The sequence below is a fragment of the Pleurodeles waltl genome, chromosome 6 (assembly GCF_031143425.1).
Source record: "Pleurodeles waltl isolate 20211129_DDA chromosome 6, aPleWal1.hap1.20221129, whole genome shotgun sequence".
NCBI lineage: Eukaryota > Metazoa > Chordata > Amphibia > Caudata > Salamandridae > Pleurodeles > Pleurodeles waltl.
In genome coordinates this window covers 30,722,301-30,743,759 of record NC_090445.1, presented here as the reverse complement: position 1 = coordinate 30,743,759, position 21,459 = coordinate 30,722,301, and the positions used below count along the sequence as shown (strand labels likewise).

General features: G+C 46.4%; 1 protein-coding gene across 2 annotated transcripts in view; it reads left to right on the top strand.

Annotated features, from left to right (window-relative positions):
* DDX31 (DEAD-box helicase 31) overlaps positions 1-21,459 on the top strand; it is a 302,158-nt gene that overhangs the window by 86,592 nt on the left and 194,107 nt on the right. For both annotated transcript variants that reach the window (XM_069237113.1, XM_069237114.1), the window contains 4 exons: positions 675-781; positions 1,833-2,056; positions 4,347-4,523; positions 10,657-10,716. In XM_069237113.1, the coding sequence (XP_069093214.1) occupies positions 675-781; positions 1,833-2,056; positions 4,347-4,523; positions 10,657-10,716 (568 nt within the window). The remainder of the gene's footprint in view (positions 1-674; positions 782-1,832; positions 2,057-4,346; positions 4,524-10,656; positions 10,717-21,459) is intronic.

Below are 21,459 nucleotides of genomic sequence, written 5' to 3'. Positions count from 1 at the left end.
AAACCTATTGGCCTGGAATTGTTTCTGAGTGTGTGTTCCTCATTTATTGCCTGTGTGTATGTACAACAAATGCTTAACACTACTCCTTGGATAAGCCTACTGCTCGACCACACTACCACAAAATAGAGCATTAGTATTATCTCTTTTTGCCACTATCTTGCCTCTAAGGGGAACCCTTGGACTCTGTGCATACTATTCCTTACTTTGAAATAGTGCATACAGAGCCAACTTCCTACATCCTACTAAACCGGAACGTTGCTGGAGGCCGTTTTCTTTAATACTTCTAGTACAGGCTGCCTCTGCAGCTTAGGCAGGCTAGGAATGATTTTTTCTTGTGTCTCAGTGCAATGTACAAATAACAAAATGAAAATTATCAAGCCATTTAACTTGAATGAAACATGGTGAGAAGCATGGTGGGACACCATCCATGAGATATAGAAGCCCGTTCTATTTTTAAAAATGTCTGTGATTGTGCGGTCATTAATTTGCAGTGACACATTCAAGTGTAGAAAACAATCAGTGGGTGATAGGTCCTTACACAGTGGATGGTAGGACCTTCAATGGGGAAGGTACCCCCTGTGTTTTCCTTTCACACTGTCATAGTAGTTGCCAGCCGTGTGGGACATAGTTGCTGGGATGTCTCAGTGTTTAACAATAACATTTGCTATTTGCAGAATTCTTGACTTGGGTTTTGAAAAGGACATCACCGCCATACTGAACGCATTGAACGCGGAGTGTGAGGTCCGGCAGAACGTGCTGCTCTCAGCCACACTGTCCCAAGGTGGGTCAACTATATTGATTTGTCATTTGGTGCCAAAGGGGAAAAAAGCAGAGCTGGGTCCATGTGCAATATTGGCAATTTCAGCAGTCTTTTCTTTTACAAGCTATTTGTTTTTCTGAATGCCCATATTTCTCTTCTGATTCAAAGAAGCCTCCCTCCTGAGATACAGGAAGTCCAGCCCTTGCACTCATAGATACATAAATGCCATAATTTCTCACAGACACTCCCAATTATGAAATTACTAAGGGTTTCACTGGTATTTAAGCAAAAATAGTCCTTTTTGGTTTTAGAGGGAAAATACAATTAATTCTATCCCCCTCCTTTGTTTTAGGTCTAGTATTAGCCAATACCTTTTTATTTTACTAAAATTATATGTATACTATTCCTATTTTTGGTGGGTTTTCAGCCAGCCCCCTTCGCCCATTGCCTGTTATGCTGTCAGTCACATTTTCTACTGCCCTCTACAGCATACTGCATGAGTCAGGAGGCCAGCCCACATCAGCCATAGGCTAAGGTTTTCACATGTGAGTGACAACATTCCCCCTTTCGCGTGGAGCACACCCGCACACAAAGTACTCGTCTTCACTGCCGAGACCACTGTGTGCTTTTTGAGATCAAAAATATTTTAGTGCTTAGCCATTTTTTAAAATTTAGATTGAGGAGGGCTGAGCAGTTTCCCTAACATTTAAGTTTTGCAAAAACTACACAAAACAAGCATTGACATAGCCAAAAGGCTGCAGCCATTCTTGTGTCACAGTCTTAATGGAAGAGTGATGGGGCAATGGTTATCTGGAGGCATCATTTTAAAGAAATAAAGGGAGGGCAGTATGGTGCAAGGTAAATATTTGCAGACGTGTTCCCCATCAAGCACTCCAAACCGAGTTTGTGTGTAACAACTAGATGTGCTAATTGACAGAAGCTCTCAAAAGGCTGAACAATTTTTTCTGGGGTAACTGTAGTAGGACACCAGCTGAGTCTGGGTCACTTCTGATCCCCAACTCAGGACTACAAACATAACATCTTTTTCCATCTTCTTGTCTCCTGGTTGTAGCTGTCGTTCGTTTGGCAGACATCAGTCTGAAGGACCCTGTCAATGTGTCCGTCACAGAGGAGGTCCCAGTGGCATCCCCTAGAGAGCAAGGAGACCCAAGGCCTACAGAACCCCCTGGGCCGGATAGCTATGCCATCCCAGAGAACCTGCAGCAGCACGTGGTGGTGGTGCCCAGTAAGCTGCGTCTCGTCCTGCTGGCTGCATTTGTGCTTGACAAGACCCTGGTGAGTTTCTTTAAACGTCCTTTTCCAATCAGCTCTTTTATTACACGTTACAGAGACATACACTGTGATGTTCCCAGATACTAAATGTATATTTTAATTTAGAAAGGTCAAAGGCGGGCAACTTTAGTTCATTATTTTGAGAAATAAAAATGTGTTCTGAAAAAAACGATATATCAAAACCAACCAGAATGATCTCTCATCCAACAGCTTTAAAACATTGACCCGGTTGTTGTCCTTTGGGTTTGGTTCTGTCTAAACTGTGTGGGTGTTTTTTTAAAGCTTGTTGGATCTATGTGATATGTTGTACCTGTCTTTTCATGCATGAATCTGTTTTTGCTCTTGACTTTAGTTATGACTCCCTGTGTACAATGCTCTGATACACTCATCCATTTTGTCTGCATTACATAAAAGCTTAAAGTGAAGAGACATTTTTGTGTTAATAATGCACGGGTGCAGCTCAGTGGGTTAATGCATCAGCTACAGAAAACAATGTGCAAACTGTAGCTCATTAGTTTGTCTCACTTTTTAATTCTTTTGAGGTTAATAAATCAGAAACTGAGTTGGATAATAAGATTAAGGGGGTCACGGTCATGGTCGGACTGCCGCCAAAGTGGCATTCCAGCCACAACATTATGACTGGCGGCCATGGTCAAAACACCGACAGTGCCAGGCTCTCTGCAGCCTGGCGGTCCCGGCAGTTGTAATCCGCCAGCCTGTCCATGGCAGTAAACACCGCCATGGAAAGGCTGGTGGAATGGGGAACTTCGGGGGGGGCCCTGGGGCCCCTGCACTGCCCATGCAGTTGGCATGGGCAGTGCAGGGACTCAGATGCACAGCCCCATCTTGCATTCCACTCCTCGAATTACGGGCAGTGTAATGCGCGAAGGGTGCTGCTGCAATGTTAAGGCCCTGTTCCCCGCTGGGCCGGCGGGAGAAAACTCTTTTTCCGGCCACCGGCCCAGCGGGGAAGCCATAATAGGGCCGGTGGGCTTCAGGTGGCCTGATGGCGGGATGGAATTGGCGGGCGGCCTCTGCCTCCCGCCAATGTCAAAATGAGGGCCTAAGTGTTTATTAATTATTTAAATTTTTATGTGGCATACCCCCTAGAAGATAGCTTCAGAGCACTTTGTGATATAATTATATTTTGAAAAATGAGTGGATAATAATCATGGACATAAATGTACCAGTCATTCAGCCAGCAGGAGGGTGGAGTTAGCTTTTGTGAACCCTTCTCCCTCAGTGCTGCTATATGGTGATAAGAAGGCCTCAGAAGTGTAGCAGAAAGTCTGAAATAGAGTATGCAGTAGCCGGTCTTGGGCATCTGACAAGCATGGGGCACCATCTGATAAGATGTGGGTGAATACAAGCCAGCACCTGGGAGAGGGCTAACCATACATCTGACTGGAGAGGTGGCTTTCTTTTGAAACTCTCCTGAATCTGAGAGAGTCAGTTTCTAGTTGAGTAGTTGTGCTAGAGAGTTCAACAAACATGAGCCCTGTCCACCAAGGCATCTTCTGTTGAATTTCTTGTATTCTGTTGGTCGTACAGGCAGTAAGTCTCACTTGGCAGATCTTAGGCTTCTAGTTGCAAGGTTAGGGGTCACATGGCACAGTAGTTCAGTGAGAAGCCATATAGTACTGTATTGACAAGATAGGCGGTTTTAATTCAGTCTTTCTCTCACTGGGTGCCAGTGGAGAGACCTGGGTGCCGCCTTGATGTGGTCATGTCATTTCAAGTCAAACAGGAGTTGGGCTGCATGGTTCTGCACTCTGGGATGATTTAGAGTGATTTATTTGGGAGACCAATATAAATGTTGTTGCAGCATATAGCATAACTCGACGAAAACTAGACATATCTTTCTGATAGAGGTGGAAGAGTGGCAGAAACTCTTTTAAGAGAGGTACATTGTGGAAAATTGATTAAGAGATCTTGTTTGGGTAGCAACCAGAGGAAAGTATGCTGTCTAGCAGCACAAGCACGTTACAGACCTTTTCGTGTGGGAATTTGGGAAAGCTCGTTATGTGAGGCCAAATCAAAGGGGGAGGAACCTGGTTGTTATGAAGTTGCAAATGATTGGCACTGTTACTGTTGACGCTTGTATGCGGTCAGGGTATGTCTTGGAGGTCCCTTCATTGACTAACATTCTTGTCTGCACCCCAGAGGTGACGGTTGATGCTGCTGGAGTGGAGGTCTCCTTGGAAAGAGTTTATAAAATGAACCCCCTACAAAGACCTGAAAGTGTTATTCTTTCTTTTTCACACATTGCTCTTCTGTTTCCTCTTTCTTCTAGTATGAAAAGAAGCAGAAGATGATAGTCTTCTTTCCTAGCTGTGAGCTGGTGGAGTTTCACTACATGCTTTTTAACAACGTTTTGAACACAGTCCCTGAAGCAGAGAGTCCTGAACCGACCCCAGTGGCAACTCGAAGACTAAATCTTCTGCGACTGCACGGAAACATGGATCAGAAGGTGAGCCGTCCCTTCTGAGCAGCTAGAGGGAGTAGTACTAGAGCTTCAAGGAGCTGTGTTGTACTACTATTGCGGAAAATGAAAAACAGTCACTGTCGTCACTCGTGTACCCGAGGGGTTGGAAGTAGGGTCTGGGTTCATATTTCAGTGTGATGCGCAGCTAAAATGCTGTTGTGTCGAAAACTGCTCTAGAAACCCATCGTGTCTCCACTACAGCGCACCAGAGATACTGCACTGGTACATCACACAGCCTTTATTTTTGGGTGCAGCTGACTACTTTGAGTGTGTGTAGGAACGCGGATTGCTTGGTTGGGCAAATCTTCCCGCCAGCATGCACAACTTCTCCTAAAACAATACCAGCACAAACCTTGGATCAAGAAGCCACTTAGCAAATCTCCCAGACCAACTTAGTAAACTCAAAAAGTATTTTATGAAGCCAAACCAACGAAAATTGGATTACTCACTGGAAAGTTATAGCATTTTAAAGTGTCAGTTTGGTGCCACACTGTTTTGTCCATTCAGCTTGGACTGTCCCTGAATGTTCCTGCACGCAATCCTCACAAGTAGACACTGGGGGCTTCTTCTCTGTCCAGTCACACAGCATGACTCCCAGCTCCAGGCTGCCGCTTGCCCTCAGTCAGGCCAAAGGGTCTTGTCTTCTGATAGGACAGTGCACAGCTTCCAAGCTTCAGAGGAGCTATGAGTTGCCTGACTCACAGCAGTCGGTTCTGATCCTAGGCCAGTTGATGGTGTTGCCTCCTTCTCAGTTACCATATCAGCGCTTGGTGTTGACATTGGAGTCATTGTCTTCCTGTGGAGACTCTTCTTCCCAGTTACCCGCTCATAGTAAGCATAAGTTGTCTTTGCACTTCTCAGTTCTAATAAAGAGGCTTCTCAATCCCAGTGCCTGACCAGTTATATGCTTTATAAGAGTCCTTCAGATACCCAATTGTGTTCCTGGGTTTTAACATAATATCCGTCCGCACTGATCTTTTTGCGGACAAAACGCACGTCTCTTGGTTGGGGTTGTCCCATTCCCACCTGTAGTTGGGCAGTGGTGTCTTCTTTCAAGACCGGCACCACGTATGAACGGGTCTGTTTGCCTTCCTTAAGGATTCAGACTTCCAGCTGTGTTCTGTATCTTGGGAACCTTACAAGGCTGGACTCCCGAGGCGAACATGTGGCTCACACAGCCTCCCACCACTTCCTTCTGGTTGAGGGGCTCTGTGCCCCCTTCTTGCAGGTGACGGGCTACAGAAGTATGTCTATGTACAATCCAACTCTTCAGTCTTCTGAAACAGCTTGATATAGCAGCTGTGTGGATGAATGCCCTTCATCCCCAGTTTACTAGCCTCTGACTTGCCGTGAAAACTATGTTAATGAGTGGTCATTTCAAAATGCCTTAAAAGTAATAGTAAAACAGGGAAAGGCTCTTTAGAAGGACATTTACGTTTAATCCCTTCCATGGAAAACCAAACTGGTCCCACCCAAACTGGTTTGATGACCCCTGATAGTAAGGCTCCCTATAAAGCAGGCAGAAAAATATTTGTTCCCATTCCAGCATCTCGATGTCAAAGAAAATCTGTGCACAGGCTAATCGAAGTCTGAAAGGGTTTATTAGCAAAAGAAAAGAAAAAATCTGATGAATACTTCTTACTTCAGATTCCTCACGTTAGAATATCCCCCAGGTGCCAGCCTGGATCTGAGTTTTCATAGAAGTGGTGCTCCCGCACAATGCACGGTGTGGCGTCTTGCTTCTTCCCATTAACTCCACACCACCCTGGAAGTGACAGAGTGGATATAGATATATATAGGGTCTTCGGACGACTTCCAAACTTTCACAGTGTGCTAGGGAATGATGTCCACACTGAAAACAAGAGTTTTCAAGCCATGCCACGACTGAATGAAGCAGATGTCACGGATGTGCATGAATTGTCTCTGCTGCCGGGGCTCAGGCCACCACTCTAAGTCATTTGATCAGTGCACCCTCTTGCATCCAAAAGCGATTTGGGAACAGCCGAAGAAGAGCCATCGCTGAACACAAGAAAGTCACAGGCCCGGACTCAGTCCCAGTCATGGGACAGTTGCTGCAGCCGTTCCATTTCCTTTTAGAAGTTCTTAGGTAAGTCCAATGCCGAGCGCCAGCATAAAAACTGCATCCCCACTATGGCTCGAACGAGAAGGTGCAGTAACATCAACATGTGAGTTGTACTCCATCAAGGTCGCCAGTCACTGAGCCGATTCCTCCATTGATCCCGACACATCCTGAGTTTCCTAGGCCATCTTTGACCCCACAACAGATCGAGCCCTTCGAGGAGGCTGTGTTGCACATATTCTGTGAACTTTAGCACCCCTTTGATTGATAAGGAACTGCAGGGGCATTCAATCGGGTTACCACTGGTTAGTCCCTCCCTGGTGCCATCTGTCCACTTGGGTCCATTTGCTGGGCCCTTACCAGATGTTTACTCTGGGCTCCCGATCATTGCCAGTTTCTGGCACCCCAGCTGGAGGATGATCAGCCTGAGCTCTACAGATGTTGCCCTACGAATTTACAGCTGCGCAATCGATTGTCATACAGCCTGATTCTAGCCTTGTACCTCTACCTCATCACAGCTATGAGCAGAGGCTCAACTGTCTTTTTCGTTCTGACTCTGAGCCTTTGCTGGATCCTGGTGTACCCACAGATGATGATGATGATGGTGAGTGGAATGACTTGCTCCCCTCTCATTACACTGAAGATACCTTATACCCGTGGCACTGTAATTATGTGGCAGGAGAAGGCCAAATTATGCAGTACGGTTAAGTTAATTATCCGGCAAGAAAAGCCAAATTATGTGGCATAATGCGGCACATTTTGCAATAGTATTCGTTAATTATTTCATAATTCTTAACTTAGTAACTATCTGGGTATTTATTGCACCTTATTGGTGCCTATTTAACACCAAAATGTAGCAATAAGCAGTCCAGCCTTGCAAAGGGCCTTCCACTGCGCTGCAACACCCGTCGCTGCACTTTTAGTAACTTTTGAACCGTTTGAACTAGAAACAATTTCCCTTCCCCAGCCAGAGCAGACAGTGATCGCGGATGCATCACTACTGGGTTTGAGAGGGGGAGAGTATCACCCCAGGGAGGTGGAAATCAGTGGAGTCTGGACTCCAGTTGAGGGTTAGGTCCACATCAGTTTTCTGGAGCTGTGAACCTTCAGGATGTTGATCAAGGAGAGGGTGGTGCAGGTTTTCACAGATAACACTTCCACCATGTGATGCTGCCACAAGCAGGGCGGTGTAGGGTATTTGGTCCTGCGTCAGGAGGTTTTGCACGTCTGATTCTGGCTGGAGTTCCAAGGCACCTTTCTGGCCCTCAGCCATCTGACGGAAATCCTGAATGCCAGAGAGCGGGCAAACTGATCAGACATAGTCTGTCAGATCATGAGTGATGCCTACATCCTGGGGTGACACATGGTGTCTTCCATCAGTGGAAGGAATCCTGGCTAGAGCTTAGTGCCATGTCAACAAATGTGTGGATTTCCCACAAGAACACTCTTTAGGAGACACATTCTGGTTGGATTGAAACAAGACACTCTTTTTACCCCTTCCCGCCCCTTCCTCTCCTGCCCGGAGTTCTGAAGAAGGTAAAAAATTACTGGGCTCAAGTTATCCCGATGGCTCAGAGTTGAGCCAGGAGAGTCTGGTACCCAGAATATTTGATCTGTCCTCCGGTGACGCTGCTGCTTCAGGAAGGACTTCTGTCCCCGCAACAGTGCAGGGCCCACCAACTGAATTTACACAACTTGCACCCCTGGGATTGAGTGGCGGCAATGGACTGTGTTCGATTTGCTGGCTGAGGTAGTGAATGTCATTGTTGCTGTTAAGTGCCCTTCTACAAACTCCAGTTTTGCCAGGTACTGGACAGATTTGCTACTTGATGCGGTGCCCAGTATACAGACAAGTTATAGGCAAGGGTGCTGGATAACCTTTTTTTGGTCCTTAGCCCAGCAAAGCTTTGCAGTAGGCAGTGTAAAATGTTATTGGTCGACCCTTTCAGCCTTTCTGCGTTTGCCGAAACAAGCATCCTTGTTGAAATTGCCTATTGTGGTGAGATTTATTAAGGGTTTGACACACGTTTCCTCCAAAGCTGTTTTTGATGCAACAGTGGGATGTCAATTTGGTCTGAACATTCCTTGCCTGTTCACTTTTCGAGCCGATGCATTGCAGACAAATTAGTCCTGAGGAGTCTGATGGCCTTCTTACCTAAAGTCGTGACTCCCTTTCATATTCGGCAATCTATCACTCTACCAGAATTCTTTGATCCGACCCACCTCGAATGGGTAGGAGAGGTACTACTAGTTAGACCCCTAAGGGGCTTTAAGCTTTTGCATTCATTTTTTGAGGGGGAACAATGTGTGGATGATCAGCTCTCTGTTAAATTCGCTGGAGAGAAGAAGGGCAAAGCAGTGCAGTAAAGAAACATTTATAATTGGATTGTTTTCTGCATCAAAATCTGGTATGCATTGGCTAAAGAGCAGCCTCCAGAAGGCTTTCAGGTTCATTCCTCCAGAAGGCTTTCAGGTTCATTCCTCCAAAGCCAAGGCTGTTACCACTGCAGTGGCAAGCGGAGTGCCTGTTCTGAACATTTGCCAGGCTGCTTTGTCAGTGTTGTATCACACATGCATGAAGCACTACTGTCCGGACAGCCATGTCCAATGAGAAAAGCACTTTCCCTGCTGGGGCTTGCAGGGCTTTCTGGTTGAGTCTCTTCACAGACCCACTACCTGGGAGGCACAGATTTGGTGTCTATTCAAAAGGCGAGGAATCTGTAGTTGAGTATCCATCAGAAGGACAAGTTACTTACCTTTGGTAACTCTTTTTCTGGTGGACACCAAACATTTCTCACCAACCCTCCCACCTCCCTTTACAGTGAACTGGACTCTTTTCCAGTTAAAAAGTTTCAAGTCTAGAGTTTTGCACACTGATCACAACCTATCTGTTGGGCTCTGTGTCTGGGGGCGCAGACATCCTAGGAAGCAACTGATGCGCATGGGTGATGCCTGTATGCGGCTTTGTATGTCACTTCTGGAGCAGAAGGATACTGGTGCTAAGCCACTTGACACCACCTAATGGTGCGTAAGGGTACTGCTAAAGATTTGGTGGGTCCAGTCTGACATCTGGGTAATGTTCAGAAGGTGAGGGATCTGCAGGTACATTGAGTGCCCACCAGAAGGAGCGCTATTAGAGGTAAGTAACTTGTTCGTTTCTGCTCAGGTGGTCCTATGACCACTTAAAACTTAGACTTTAATGACTTGTAATGGGACATTAACCAGCGAGGTGGTTATCACTAGCACCTGGCTTTAGCAGTGGGCTCACTCCAGTACCTAGGGTACGGCGCACCTGCCCAGCGCTCCAGTGAAGGGAACAGGAATGCATCTACTAAGATTGGGCTTTTGTTGTAACTGAGTGCGTAGCTACTCTTTCAGGTGAGCAAACCTTTATACTGCTCTGTTTGCTGCACACAGTAGAAAACACTTTGTTCGTACGTAGAGCACTGCATAAGTTTGCCATATATGGTTATTGGTTTCCTGACAAGGGCGCACACATCTGATAGCACACCAGTTGTCGCATCATTCGGCTTACTCGGCCAAAGCACACAACTCATTCAAAGTGACCTACTCATCCTACTCACTGTTTACCTCCTCGAAATCGAACCAGACTCCTGTTGAGGTGGAAACTTTGAGACGGGTCATACTCGCACTCTCAAAGTGGTGCAACTCCATACAAATGGCAGATTGTGTGCTGTACTAGTGCTAATGATTAATAATGCAACCACAGCTTCCCTCCTTACCTTTTGTTCTCCCTTGAAGGAGAGTACTTTTGGCTATGTGCCAAGAGGCATTCTGGGTAAAGCGCTCATTTATGCCTCCACGCCTTCAGAAGGGGACCCGTTGTAGGAAACAAATGTCTGTACCATGTGCACCTCTGCCACAGTTAAGTCTCCTAATGCTGTTTTATTCGCTTGCACCCTCTGGCTGGAGGGGATAATGGAATCAGGGCTGCCATCAGCTTTGAGATCGTTTGAATGCTCAATAAATTAAAGCTCTCTGATTATACCAACTATTTCTCTCTTTTTTGTTTTTTAGGAACGTACAGATGTATTTTTGGAGTTTTCCCAATGCAGAAATGGCATATTGCTTTGTACCGTAAGTAAAAGAATACTTGACCTCTCCCCCCATGCCCTCCCTTTACACCTCCCACTCCTTTCTATAGTTAACTCAGGCAGGTAGAGCCTCAGAAGAAGAAACAAAAATGTTCAGATGCACTTGGCTCTCCCCTAATGGGCAACTCTTGTTTAATGATCTCCTTCTGTAGAGATATTGTTTGTACAGCACAGACTCAACATAACCCAGGGCTCAAAGACCTGACCTGCTGTTGCATGTGTGGTATTTTCTAACCTCACAAGACATGCTGCTAGCTGAGCTGTTCTCCGTTGCCATAGTTACAGGACAGTGGGCTAGAGCACCTGCATCTGCCTTCATGTTGCGTCTCACAGTTGTGAGAGCTATGGTTGCTGCAGTGTAGTATTCTGGTGCTTTGGCAGAATTGTGACTTCATTATAACTGCTGGAATAGCAAGATATCTACAACTCAGAAGTGATGTGCTTTGTTGGAGCTGTGTGGACATCTGTCCTCCAGTAGCATGGTGTAAGGTCAGGATTGAGGTGTTTGGCAGAACTGTGTGGGTAAGGATGCCTTTACCTCAGTAGTAGGGTTATTATGGGCCATGCTCAGGGTTATTTTATTGCAGGTAGTGGGGCAGTAGATGTACATTTTACCCAAGTACTTTGTTTCAGTGTTCCAATCTCCAGCTCACAGAAACTAAGTAGAAAATGAAGAACTCAGTACAAATTCTAAAAAAGCAAAAAAGCCCGGCCTACCCATGACTTTGTCATCACTGCCTTCAGTTGGAAGCTGGTTATTTAAACGTATTTGCTCAGTCTAGGGTTCTTGGAAGATGTGCACACTGTCCCTTGTTTTATATTTTGGAGTTCTCTGTCTTCTCTGATATGTTTACTTAAAAAATGTGATGGGAGGAATGCTTGCACAGTCTAAATCATTGACTGTAATTTGTGCCTCTCGCCAACCCAGCTCTGTAGTCTGAGGGTGTCTCAGATGTTAATATACGTTGAGCACAGGGACCAGAAACTCCTTCTGAGCTCGGGCCAGTAAACATGCTGATTGGCAATATGTAGAAGGTTGCTGGAACTCAAGAGCAATAGTTCTTTTCGAGGAAGATGGGCCAGGTGTTGGACTGTTGTAGTAGTAGCACCAACCCGGGCAAGACAGCCTTGTTACTCAGTGCTCCTGAAGATGGAAGCCAAACACGAAAAGCTCCTGGTGAGACCTGACCTTCTCACTGAGAATTAGGGCTAGCTCAGACACTCAGGTCACAGACAGGTGACTTTTTGCTATGTGGCACTTGAGTTCTTAAAGATTAGGTACCTCAAACTTCCTGGAGAGTGCATGCTTATCCTACGAGAGACACGCAAACCCACAACCTGCACCTGTTATACTGATAAGTGGAAGACATTCATTCCCTACTGTATTTCCAAACAAATCCTTTCAAGCTCTGTGTGCAAGAGATTGTCTGCTACCTCCTACACCTGCAGGCCTTTCCTACACTTGTATATGCTTACATCTAACCCAGGTGTAGCGTATTTACAGAACAGACGTCACTCGTCACTCCTCCAGGTCCTATCATTAATCCTTCCTGGAGGGCCTCAAAAGGGATAATACCTCACAAAACACCCCCTCATCCTGTGTGGAACCTGAATGTTGTCCTCGCATGACTCCTGGGACCACCTGTTGATACTCTTCATTCATGCGACCTACCATGGAAGCTGTTTCTGGGTGGCGATCACCTCCTTCAGATGCATTAGTGAGCTCAAAGCTCTTACAATACAGTAACACTCTTCCAGTTTCACAAAGATAGGGTTGTCCTATGGCCCAATCCCAGGTTTGTTTCACCCTTTCACATGAACCAGACTGCCTGTCTTCTTCCTGCAGTCAGTGTGTCACGAAAAGGCCCCGCATACCCTAGATATTGAGGGTGCTTGTGTACTACACTGATACAACTATGCCTTTTTGTATGTCCAGGCACCTTTTTATAGCCTCAATCAAAACCCTCAGAGCCCACCCCAACTCGTAATCAGTCACCATGAGATGGATTGTCTTCTACAGCCAGACTTGGTGTACCAAGGCCAGGCAGACACTCCCGGTGCCCGTTGAGCCTGATCCAAAAGCAAACCGTGTGCCACTTCACCTTTCCTAGGTAACATTCCCATAGCAGATATCTGCAGGATTACCGCTTGGTCAGTGCTACACACCTTTATCAAGCACTGCTGTGTGAGTATTCTTTAGGTTGTGCAGCTCCTCTTGCGGGGGGGGTCAGAGTGGAGAGGTGGAAAGTGTTTGTTATAACATTGGCACTGAGTGATTAATCTGCGCAAAATTTGACAGAAGCTTGGAAGGTTTGGTTCTTGATTGGTATGTCATGTTTTGTGGTAATCCAAAATAGGGGGAGCAATAAAACTATAACTAGCTTTGTTTGGTAAATGGGCATCAAATGTGCCAGGCAGTTAGCAGGTTACACCCAGTGCAGGTATTTCATGTTTTGTGCAGATCCATCAAGGCGGAAGTAGTTAAAGGAGGGCTTAAAATTTTTTTTTTTACTAATATGTTTGGCACCGTCTGATGGATCTGCATATAGTTTGACAGACTTGGCATGTTGACCCTACCCTTGTTTTTCTCGATTTCATACAGGCCCATTAAGGAAGGAAGATTTCAAAAGGGGGGGGGGGGTGAAAGAACTGTTCATCTGCTAATACATTTGGCACTGTTTGATGAATCCACTCAAAATTGAGCAGACCTTTAGAAGGTTTAGCCTAATGTTCTTTATGGAATGTTTTGAACAGATCAGTCGGGGGAAATGGTAAACAGCAGGGCAATGAGAGTTTCATTGAGTAATACCTTTGGCACTGTTCAATTAATGTGCATTGAATCTGGCAGCTAGTAAATTAAGCCCAGTGCAAAGCCAGGCAAGCCCTGCAACCAACCCTCACTGCACACAGTGGAAGGTGGTTGTGCACAGGGCTTTGCTGAAGGCTGCACAGTGCAGAATCAGTACATGGCAGGCTGTGTGTAGTGGGCAACCATGGCGGGATGGGGACAGGGCCTGCCCCTGCAGCCAAGCCCTGTGGTGCACTGCCAAAGGCAATGTACAGGGTGATTGAGGTGGCCATGGTGGGTTGGGAGCAGGCTATAGCCACAGGCCCTGCTTCTGCTGCACACCCAAGGGCCGTGCATAATGGGGGTTAAAAAATTAAGTAAGTCAGAAAACAAAATGAGAAAAATAAACTGTTTCTTTTCACCCATCCATTTTATTGTTTTTTTTGTGCTCTAGAGTATTCCTTTGTGGGATGATTATTGTTTTTGTATTCCAGAGTGCTCCTGTTTGGTGATGCCTGACTCAGTTTTAGGCACTAGAAACTTCCATCATATGATGTCTGGCTAGGGTGTGGATTGCACAGTATTCCTTTATTAGATGATGTTGGGTTTTAGATTCCAAAATGTGCTTTTGTTCGATATTCCTGAGTGTTCTCTGGTTTAACATCCAGGTGTGTTTTGGATTCCATAAAATGTCTTTGTTTTGATGTTGGGTTTTTTGATGGATGCTTCTAACTGCAGACTCCTCGGCTTAGGATGCTCACCAGGTAGAAGACTAGATCCAGACATTTTTCTTCAGCAGTGCTCTGGCCTAATTCTAGATGACATTGTGTGTCTGTGTTGGCTCTGCGGCGTCACGGAAGTGACAGAGTACAGCCGCATATAAGCGCAACCCCTGCATGCTTATGTCAGTTCCTTTCTTTCTGCACCTTCCAGTGTTCAGCCAGAACACCACTCCCAATGTGGTTGGTTGTCCCACGATTTCTAAATCAAAATGCAGTGTGCCAGGGAATGATGTCCCCTCCAGAAACTACTGGTGTTAAACCAGACTGCAGAAAGCAAATGTCCTTGTGGCCCCACATGAGGTGTGATTCTGGTGCCTGTACTCTGGTCACTACTCAAAGGTGTGTGATAAATGTGCTCGCATGCACCCAGAGGTGATCCTGGACTGGGGCGGTGCTCCCTGTAAGATGCGTGCTTGGGCACCTGGCGCACACTCTATTAATGCAGGGCACAGAGAGGATGAAACTGCACACAGAAGAAAACCTTAACACGGTTACACACTGCAGTGAGTGACTGGCCATTAAATTCATTAGGTTAATTCCTGGGATTGGGCATCATCAAAAGCTTTAGGGCCTGTGCCCTGCTTCTTAAAGGCATTCTCACTTATGCGTTCACAAAGAACTAGCATCTGCAAAGATTAAGGTGTTGCTAGTGCGCATGTTAACGTATGACACCTTTGGTACTGCAGCTCCTGCCAACCATGTAAACAAAAGCAGTAAAAGCACTTCTAATTTACTTAAAGTATACGTCCTTCCTGTGTAAACAAGCACAGCTTTTTTTAATCAACACATTAAAATGTTCTGCATTCTAAATGTTTGGTGTTAATGCTTCAGATAAATTTACCAATTAGTTTATTAAAGGAGAGTTGTAGCTTCTTTAAAAACTGCTTTCAACTGTAACATTATGTTCGATGGCATCTGTCGCTGTAGATACGCATGTTTTGCATAGCTCGCCATCTGGTGTTGGGCCGGAGTGTTACAAGTTGTTTTTCTTCGAAGAAGTCTTTCGAGTCACGGGACCGAGTGACTCCTCCTTTTGTCTCCATTGCGCATGGGCGTCGACTCCATCTTCGATTGTTTTTTTTCCGCCATCGGGTTCGGACGTGTTCCTGTCGCTCCGAGTTTCGGAACGGAAAGATAGCTAATTTCGGAAGATTTTCGTCGGTATTGTTGCGTTCGGGATCGGCGTAGTTAGATTCAACACCGCGTCTAAGATCGAAGAGCTCCGGTGCCCTTCGGGGTAATTTTTTCGATCCCCCGTCGGGGCCTGGTCGGCCCGACCGCGTGCAGAAGAACGCCGATGGAACGGACCCCGTTCCGTTTCTGTCCCAAATGCCACAATAAATACCCCTATACAGACCAACACTTGGTCTGCAACCTGTGCCTGTCACCTGAGCACAGTGAAGACACCTGCGAGGCCTGTCGTGCGTTCCGGTCCCGAAAAACACTCCGAGACCGTCGAGCCAGAAGACTTCAGATGGCGTCCACGCCGACAGCCCACCGGGAGTTCGAGGAACAAGAAGAGGAGGGAACCTTTTCGATCCAAGAATCGGACTCCGAAGGATTCGACGATACACAAACCGTGAGTAAGACGTCGAAAACCACTCAGAAGAAGATGTTCGATGGCATCTGTCGCTGTAGATACGCATGTTCTGCAATAGCTCGCCATCTGGTGTTGGGCCGGAGTGTTACAAGTTGTTTTTCTTCGAAGAAGTCTTTCGAGTCACGGGACCGAGTGACTCCTCCTTTTGTCTCCATTGCGCATGGGCGTCGACTCCATCCTCGATTGTTTTTTTTCCGCCATCGGGTTCGGACGTGTTCCTGTCGCTCCGAGTTTCGGAACGGAAAAAATAGTTAATTTCGGAAGATTTTCGTCGGTATTGTTGCGTTCGGGATCGGCGTACTTAGATTCAACACCGCATCGAAGATCGAAGAGCTCCGGTGCCCTTCGGGGTAGTTTTTCGATCCTCCGTCGGGGCCTGGTCGGCCCGACCGCGTGCTGAGGAACGCCGATGGAACGGACCCCGTTCCGATTCTGCCCCAAATGCCACAATAAATACCCCTACACAGACCAACACTTGGTCTGCAACCTGTGCCTGTCACCTGAGCACAGCGAAGACACCTGCGAGGCCTGTCGTGCGTTCCGGTCCCGAAAAACACTCCGAGACCGTCGAGCCAGAAGACTTCAAATGGCGTCCGCACCGACAGCCCAACGGGAGTTCGAGGAACAGGAAGAGGAAGGTACCTTCTCGATCCAAGACTCAGACTCCGAAGGATTCGACGATACACAAACCGTGAGTAAGACGTCGAAAACCACACAAAGAAACATTTACAAGGCCCAGGGGACGCCACTGCCACCAGGCCATGGCTCAACCCATAAAATCGGTGACCGACCGTCGGCACCGAAAAAGGCCCAAACAGTGCCGAGATCGTCCGACTCCGGTCGAGACACCGGCACGCAGCCTTCTCGGGACCGAGAAAGTGCTGGAGACAAGCCTCGACACCGAGATGCCGGTGTGGACACGGCTCGACGCCGAGACAGCGGCACCGAAACAGATCGACGCCGAGAGGTTTCGGCACCGAAAAGGAAAAAAGTCACCTCGGAGCCGAAAAAACACGCAGACACAGTTTCGACGCCGAAACAAACTGCAAGCGACCCAGCTTCAGGCTCTTATACAGAAGAGCACTCGCTAACCTCCCAAATGCAGAAGCATAGGTTTGAGGAAGAGCTACAAGCAACTGATGCGGACCATACGCAAAAGCGTATCTTCATTCAGCAGGGGACAGGAAAAATAAGCACCCTTCCCCCCATTAGGAGAAAGAGAAGGTTGGAGTTCCAGGCGGAACAAGTACCACAAACAAAAGTGGTGAAAAGAGTTACACCACCACCCTCTCCTCCGCCCGTGATTAACGTTTCACCAGCACAAACGCCATCACACTCCCCAGCTCACACCACCATGAGCCAGGGTGACCAAGACCAGGACGCATGGGACCTATACGACGCCCCAGTGTCAGATAACAGCCCAGAGGCATACCCTACAAAACCATCTCCACCAGAAGACAGCACCGCGTACTCTCAGGTGGTGGCTAGAGCAGCACAATTTCACAACGTAAGCCTCCACTCAGAACAGGTCGAGGATGATTTCCTGTTCAACACACTCTCCTCCACCCACAGCTCCTACCAAAGCCTGCCTATGCTCCCTGGTATGCTCCGGCACGCAAAAGACATATTTAAGGACCCGGTCAAAAGTAGGGCAATCACACCAAGGGTGGAAAAAAAGTATAAGCCGCCTCCTACAGACCCGGCTTTCATCACAACACAGCTGCCACCAGACTCTGTTGTTGTAGGAGCAGCTAGGAAAAGGGCCAACTCTCACACATCTGGAGATGCACCACCCCCAGATAAAGAAAGCCGCAAGTTTGATGCAGCTGGTAAAAGAGTCGCAGCACAAGCTGCAAACCAGTGGCGCATCGCGAACTCCCAGGCACTACTTGCGCGCTATGACGGAGCCCACTGGGACGAGATGCAACATCTCATTGAACATCTGCCCAAAGACTTCCAAAATAGGGCAAAACAAGTGGTTGAGGAGGGTCAGGCCATCTCCAACAACCAGATCCGCTCCTCCATGGACGCTGCAGATACAGCTGCACGGACAATTAATACATCTGTAACTATCAGAAGGCATGCATGGCTCCGAACGTCTGGATTTAAACCAGAGATTCAACAAGCAGTTCTCAATATGCCTTTTAATGAAAAAGAACTGTTCGGTCCAGAAGTGGACACAGCGATTGAGAAACTCAAAAAAGATACGGACACTGCCAAAGCCATGGGCGCACTCTACTCCCCGCAGAGCAGAGGGAATTACAGCTCATTCCGTAAAACGCCCTTTCGAGGGGGGTTTCGGGGTCAAAGCACACAAGCCAGCACCTCACAAGCCACACCGTCCAGTTACCAAGGACAGTATAGAGGAGGTTTTCGGGGACAATATAGAGGAGGGCAATTCCCTAGAAATAGAGGAAGATTCCAAAGCCCCAAAACCCCTACTACTAAACAGTGACTCACATGTCACTCACCCCCTCCACACAACACCAGTGGGGGGACGAATAGGTCATTATTACAGAGCATGGGAGAAAATCACTACAGACACTTGGGTTCTAGCAATTATCCAACATGGTTACTGCATAGAATTTCTACAATTCCCTCCAAACATACCACCAAAAGCACAAAATTTAACAACACACCATTCCAATCTCCTAGAGATAGAAGTGCAGGCACTATTGCAAAAGAATGCAATCGAATTAGTGCCAAACACACAAATAAACACAGGAGTTTACTCACTGTACTTTCTGATACCAAAGAAGGACAAAACACTGAGACCAATCCTAGACCTCAGAGTAGTCAACACTTTCATCAAATCAGACCACTTCCACATGGTCACACTACAAGAAGTATTGCCATTGCTAAAGCTGCACGACTACATGGCAACTTTAGACCTCAAGGATGCTTATTTCCATATACCAATTCACCCATCGCACAGGAAATACCTAAGGTTTGTATTCAAAGGAATACATTACCAATTCAAGGTACTGCCTTTCGGATTAACAACCGCACCAAGAGTCTTTACCAAATGTCTAGCGGTAGTCGCTGCACACATCAGAAGGCAGCAAATACATGTGTTCCCATATCTAGACGACTGGCTAATCAAGGCCCATTCGTTAATAGAGTGCTCAAATCACACAAATCATATCATACAAACCCTCTTCAAACTAGGGTTCACCGTCAATTTCACAAAATCCAAGATTCGGCCACGCAAGGTACAACAATACCTGGGAGCCATAATAGACACATCAAAAGGAGTAGCCACTCCAAGTCCACAAAGAATTCAAAATTTCAACACCATCATACAACGCATGTATCCAACACAAAAGATACAAGCAAAGATGGTATTACAACTCCTAGGCATGATGTCATCATGCATAGCCATTGTCCCAAACGCAAGACTGCACATGAGGCCCTTACAACAATGCCTAGCATCACAGTGGTCTCAAGCACAGGGTCACCTTCTACATCTGGTGTTAATAGACCGCCAAACTTACCTCTCGCTTCTGTGGTGGAACAACATAAATTTAAACAAGGGGCGGCCTTTCCAAGACCCAGTGCCACAATACGTAATAACAACAGATGCTTCCATGACAGGGTGGGGAGCACACCTCGATCAACACAGCATACAAGGACAATGGAACGTACATCAAACAAAACTGCATATCAATCACCTAGAACTTCTTGCAGTTTTTCAAGCACTAAAAGCTTTCCAACCAATAATAGTTCACAAATACATTCTCGTCAAAACAGACAACATGACAACAATGTATTATCTAAACAAGCAGGGAGGGACGCACTCCACGCAGTTAAGCATGTTAGCACAAAAAATTTGGCATTGGGCAATTCACAACCAAATTCGCCTAATTGCACAGTTTATACCAGGGATACAAAATCAACTCGCAGACAATCTCTCTCGAGATCACCAACAGGTCCACGAATGGGAAATTCACCCCCAAATACTGAACACTTATTTCAAACTCTGGGGAACACCTCAGATAGACTTGTTTGCGACAAGGGAGAACGCAAAATGCCAAAACTTCGCATCCAGATACCCACACAAACAATCCCAAGGCAATGCCCTATGGATGAACTGGTCAGGGATATTTGCTTACGCTTTTCCTCCTCTCCCTCTCCTTCCTTACCTGGTAAACAAACTCAGTCAAAGCAAACTCAAACTCATATTGATAGCACCAACTTGGGCAAGGCAACCCTGGTACACAACGCTGCTAGACCTATCAGTGGTACCCTGCATCAAATTGCCCAACAGGCCAGATCTGTTGACACAGCACAACCAAAAGATCAGACACCCAGATCCAGCATCGCTGAATCTAGCAATCTGGCTCCTGAAATCCTAGAATTCGGGCACTTACAACTTACCCAAGAATGTATGGAAGTCATAAAACAAGCAAGAAGGCCATCCACCAGGCACTGCTATGCAAGTAAATGGAAGAGGTTTGTTTGCTACTGCCATATTAATCAAATACAACCATTACACACAACTCCAGAACATGTAGTGGGTTACTTGCTTCACTTACAAAAATCTAACCTAGCTTTCTCTTCCATTAAGATTCACCTTGCAGCAATATCTGCATACCTGCAGACTACCTATTCAACTTCCCTATATAAAATACCAGTCATTAAAGCATTCATGGAGGGCCTTAGGAGAATTATACCACCAAGAACACTACCTGTTCCTTCATGGAACCTAAATGTTGTCCTAACTAGACTTATGGGTCCACCTTTTGAACCCATGCACTCCTGCGACATACAGTTCCTAACCTGGAAGGTGGCATTTCTCATCGCCATTACTTCCCTGAGAAGAGTAAGCGAGATTCAGGCGTTTACTATACAGGAACCTTTTATACAACTACACAAAAATAAAGTCGTCCTAAGGACCAATCCTAAATTTTTGCCAAAGGTTATTTCACCGTTCCATCTAAATCAAACAGTGGAACTTCCGGTGTTCTTTCCACAGCCAGATACCGTAGCTGAAAGGGCACTACATACATTAGATGTCAAAAGAGCATTAATGTATTACATTGACAGAACAAAGAACATCAGAAAGACTAAACAACTCTTTATTGCATTTCAAAAACCTCATGCAGGAAACCCAATTTCAAAACAAGGTATAGCCAGATGGATAGTTAAATGCATCCAAATCTGCTACCTTAAAGCTAAACGACAGCTGCCCATTACACCAAGGGCACACTCAACCAGAAAGAAAGGTGCTACCATGGCCTTTCTAGGAAACATCCCAATGCAAGAAATATGTAAGGCAGCCACATGGTCTACGCCTCACACATTCACCAAGCACTACTGTGTAGACGTGTTATCCGCACAACAAGCCACAGTAGGTCAAGCTGTATTAAGGACATTATTTCAGACTACTTCCACTCCTACAGGCTGATCCACCGCTTTTGGGGAAATAACTGCTTACTAGTCTATTGCAGAACATGCGTATCTACAGCGACAGATGCCATCGAACTGAAAATGTCACTTACCCAGTGTACATCTGTTCGTGGCATCAGTCGCAGTAGATTCGCATGTGCCCACCCG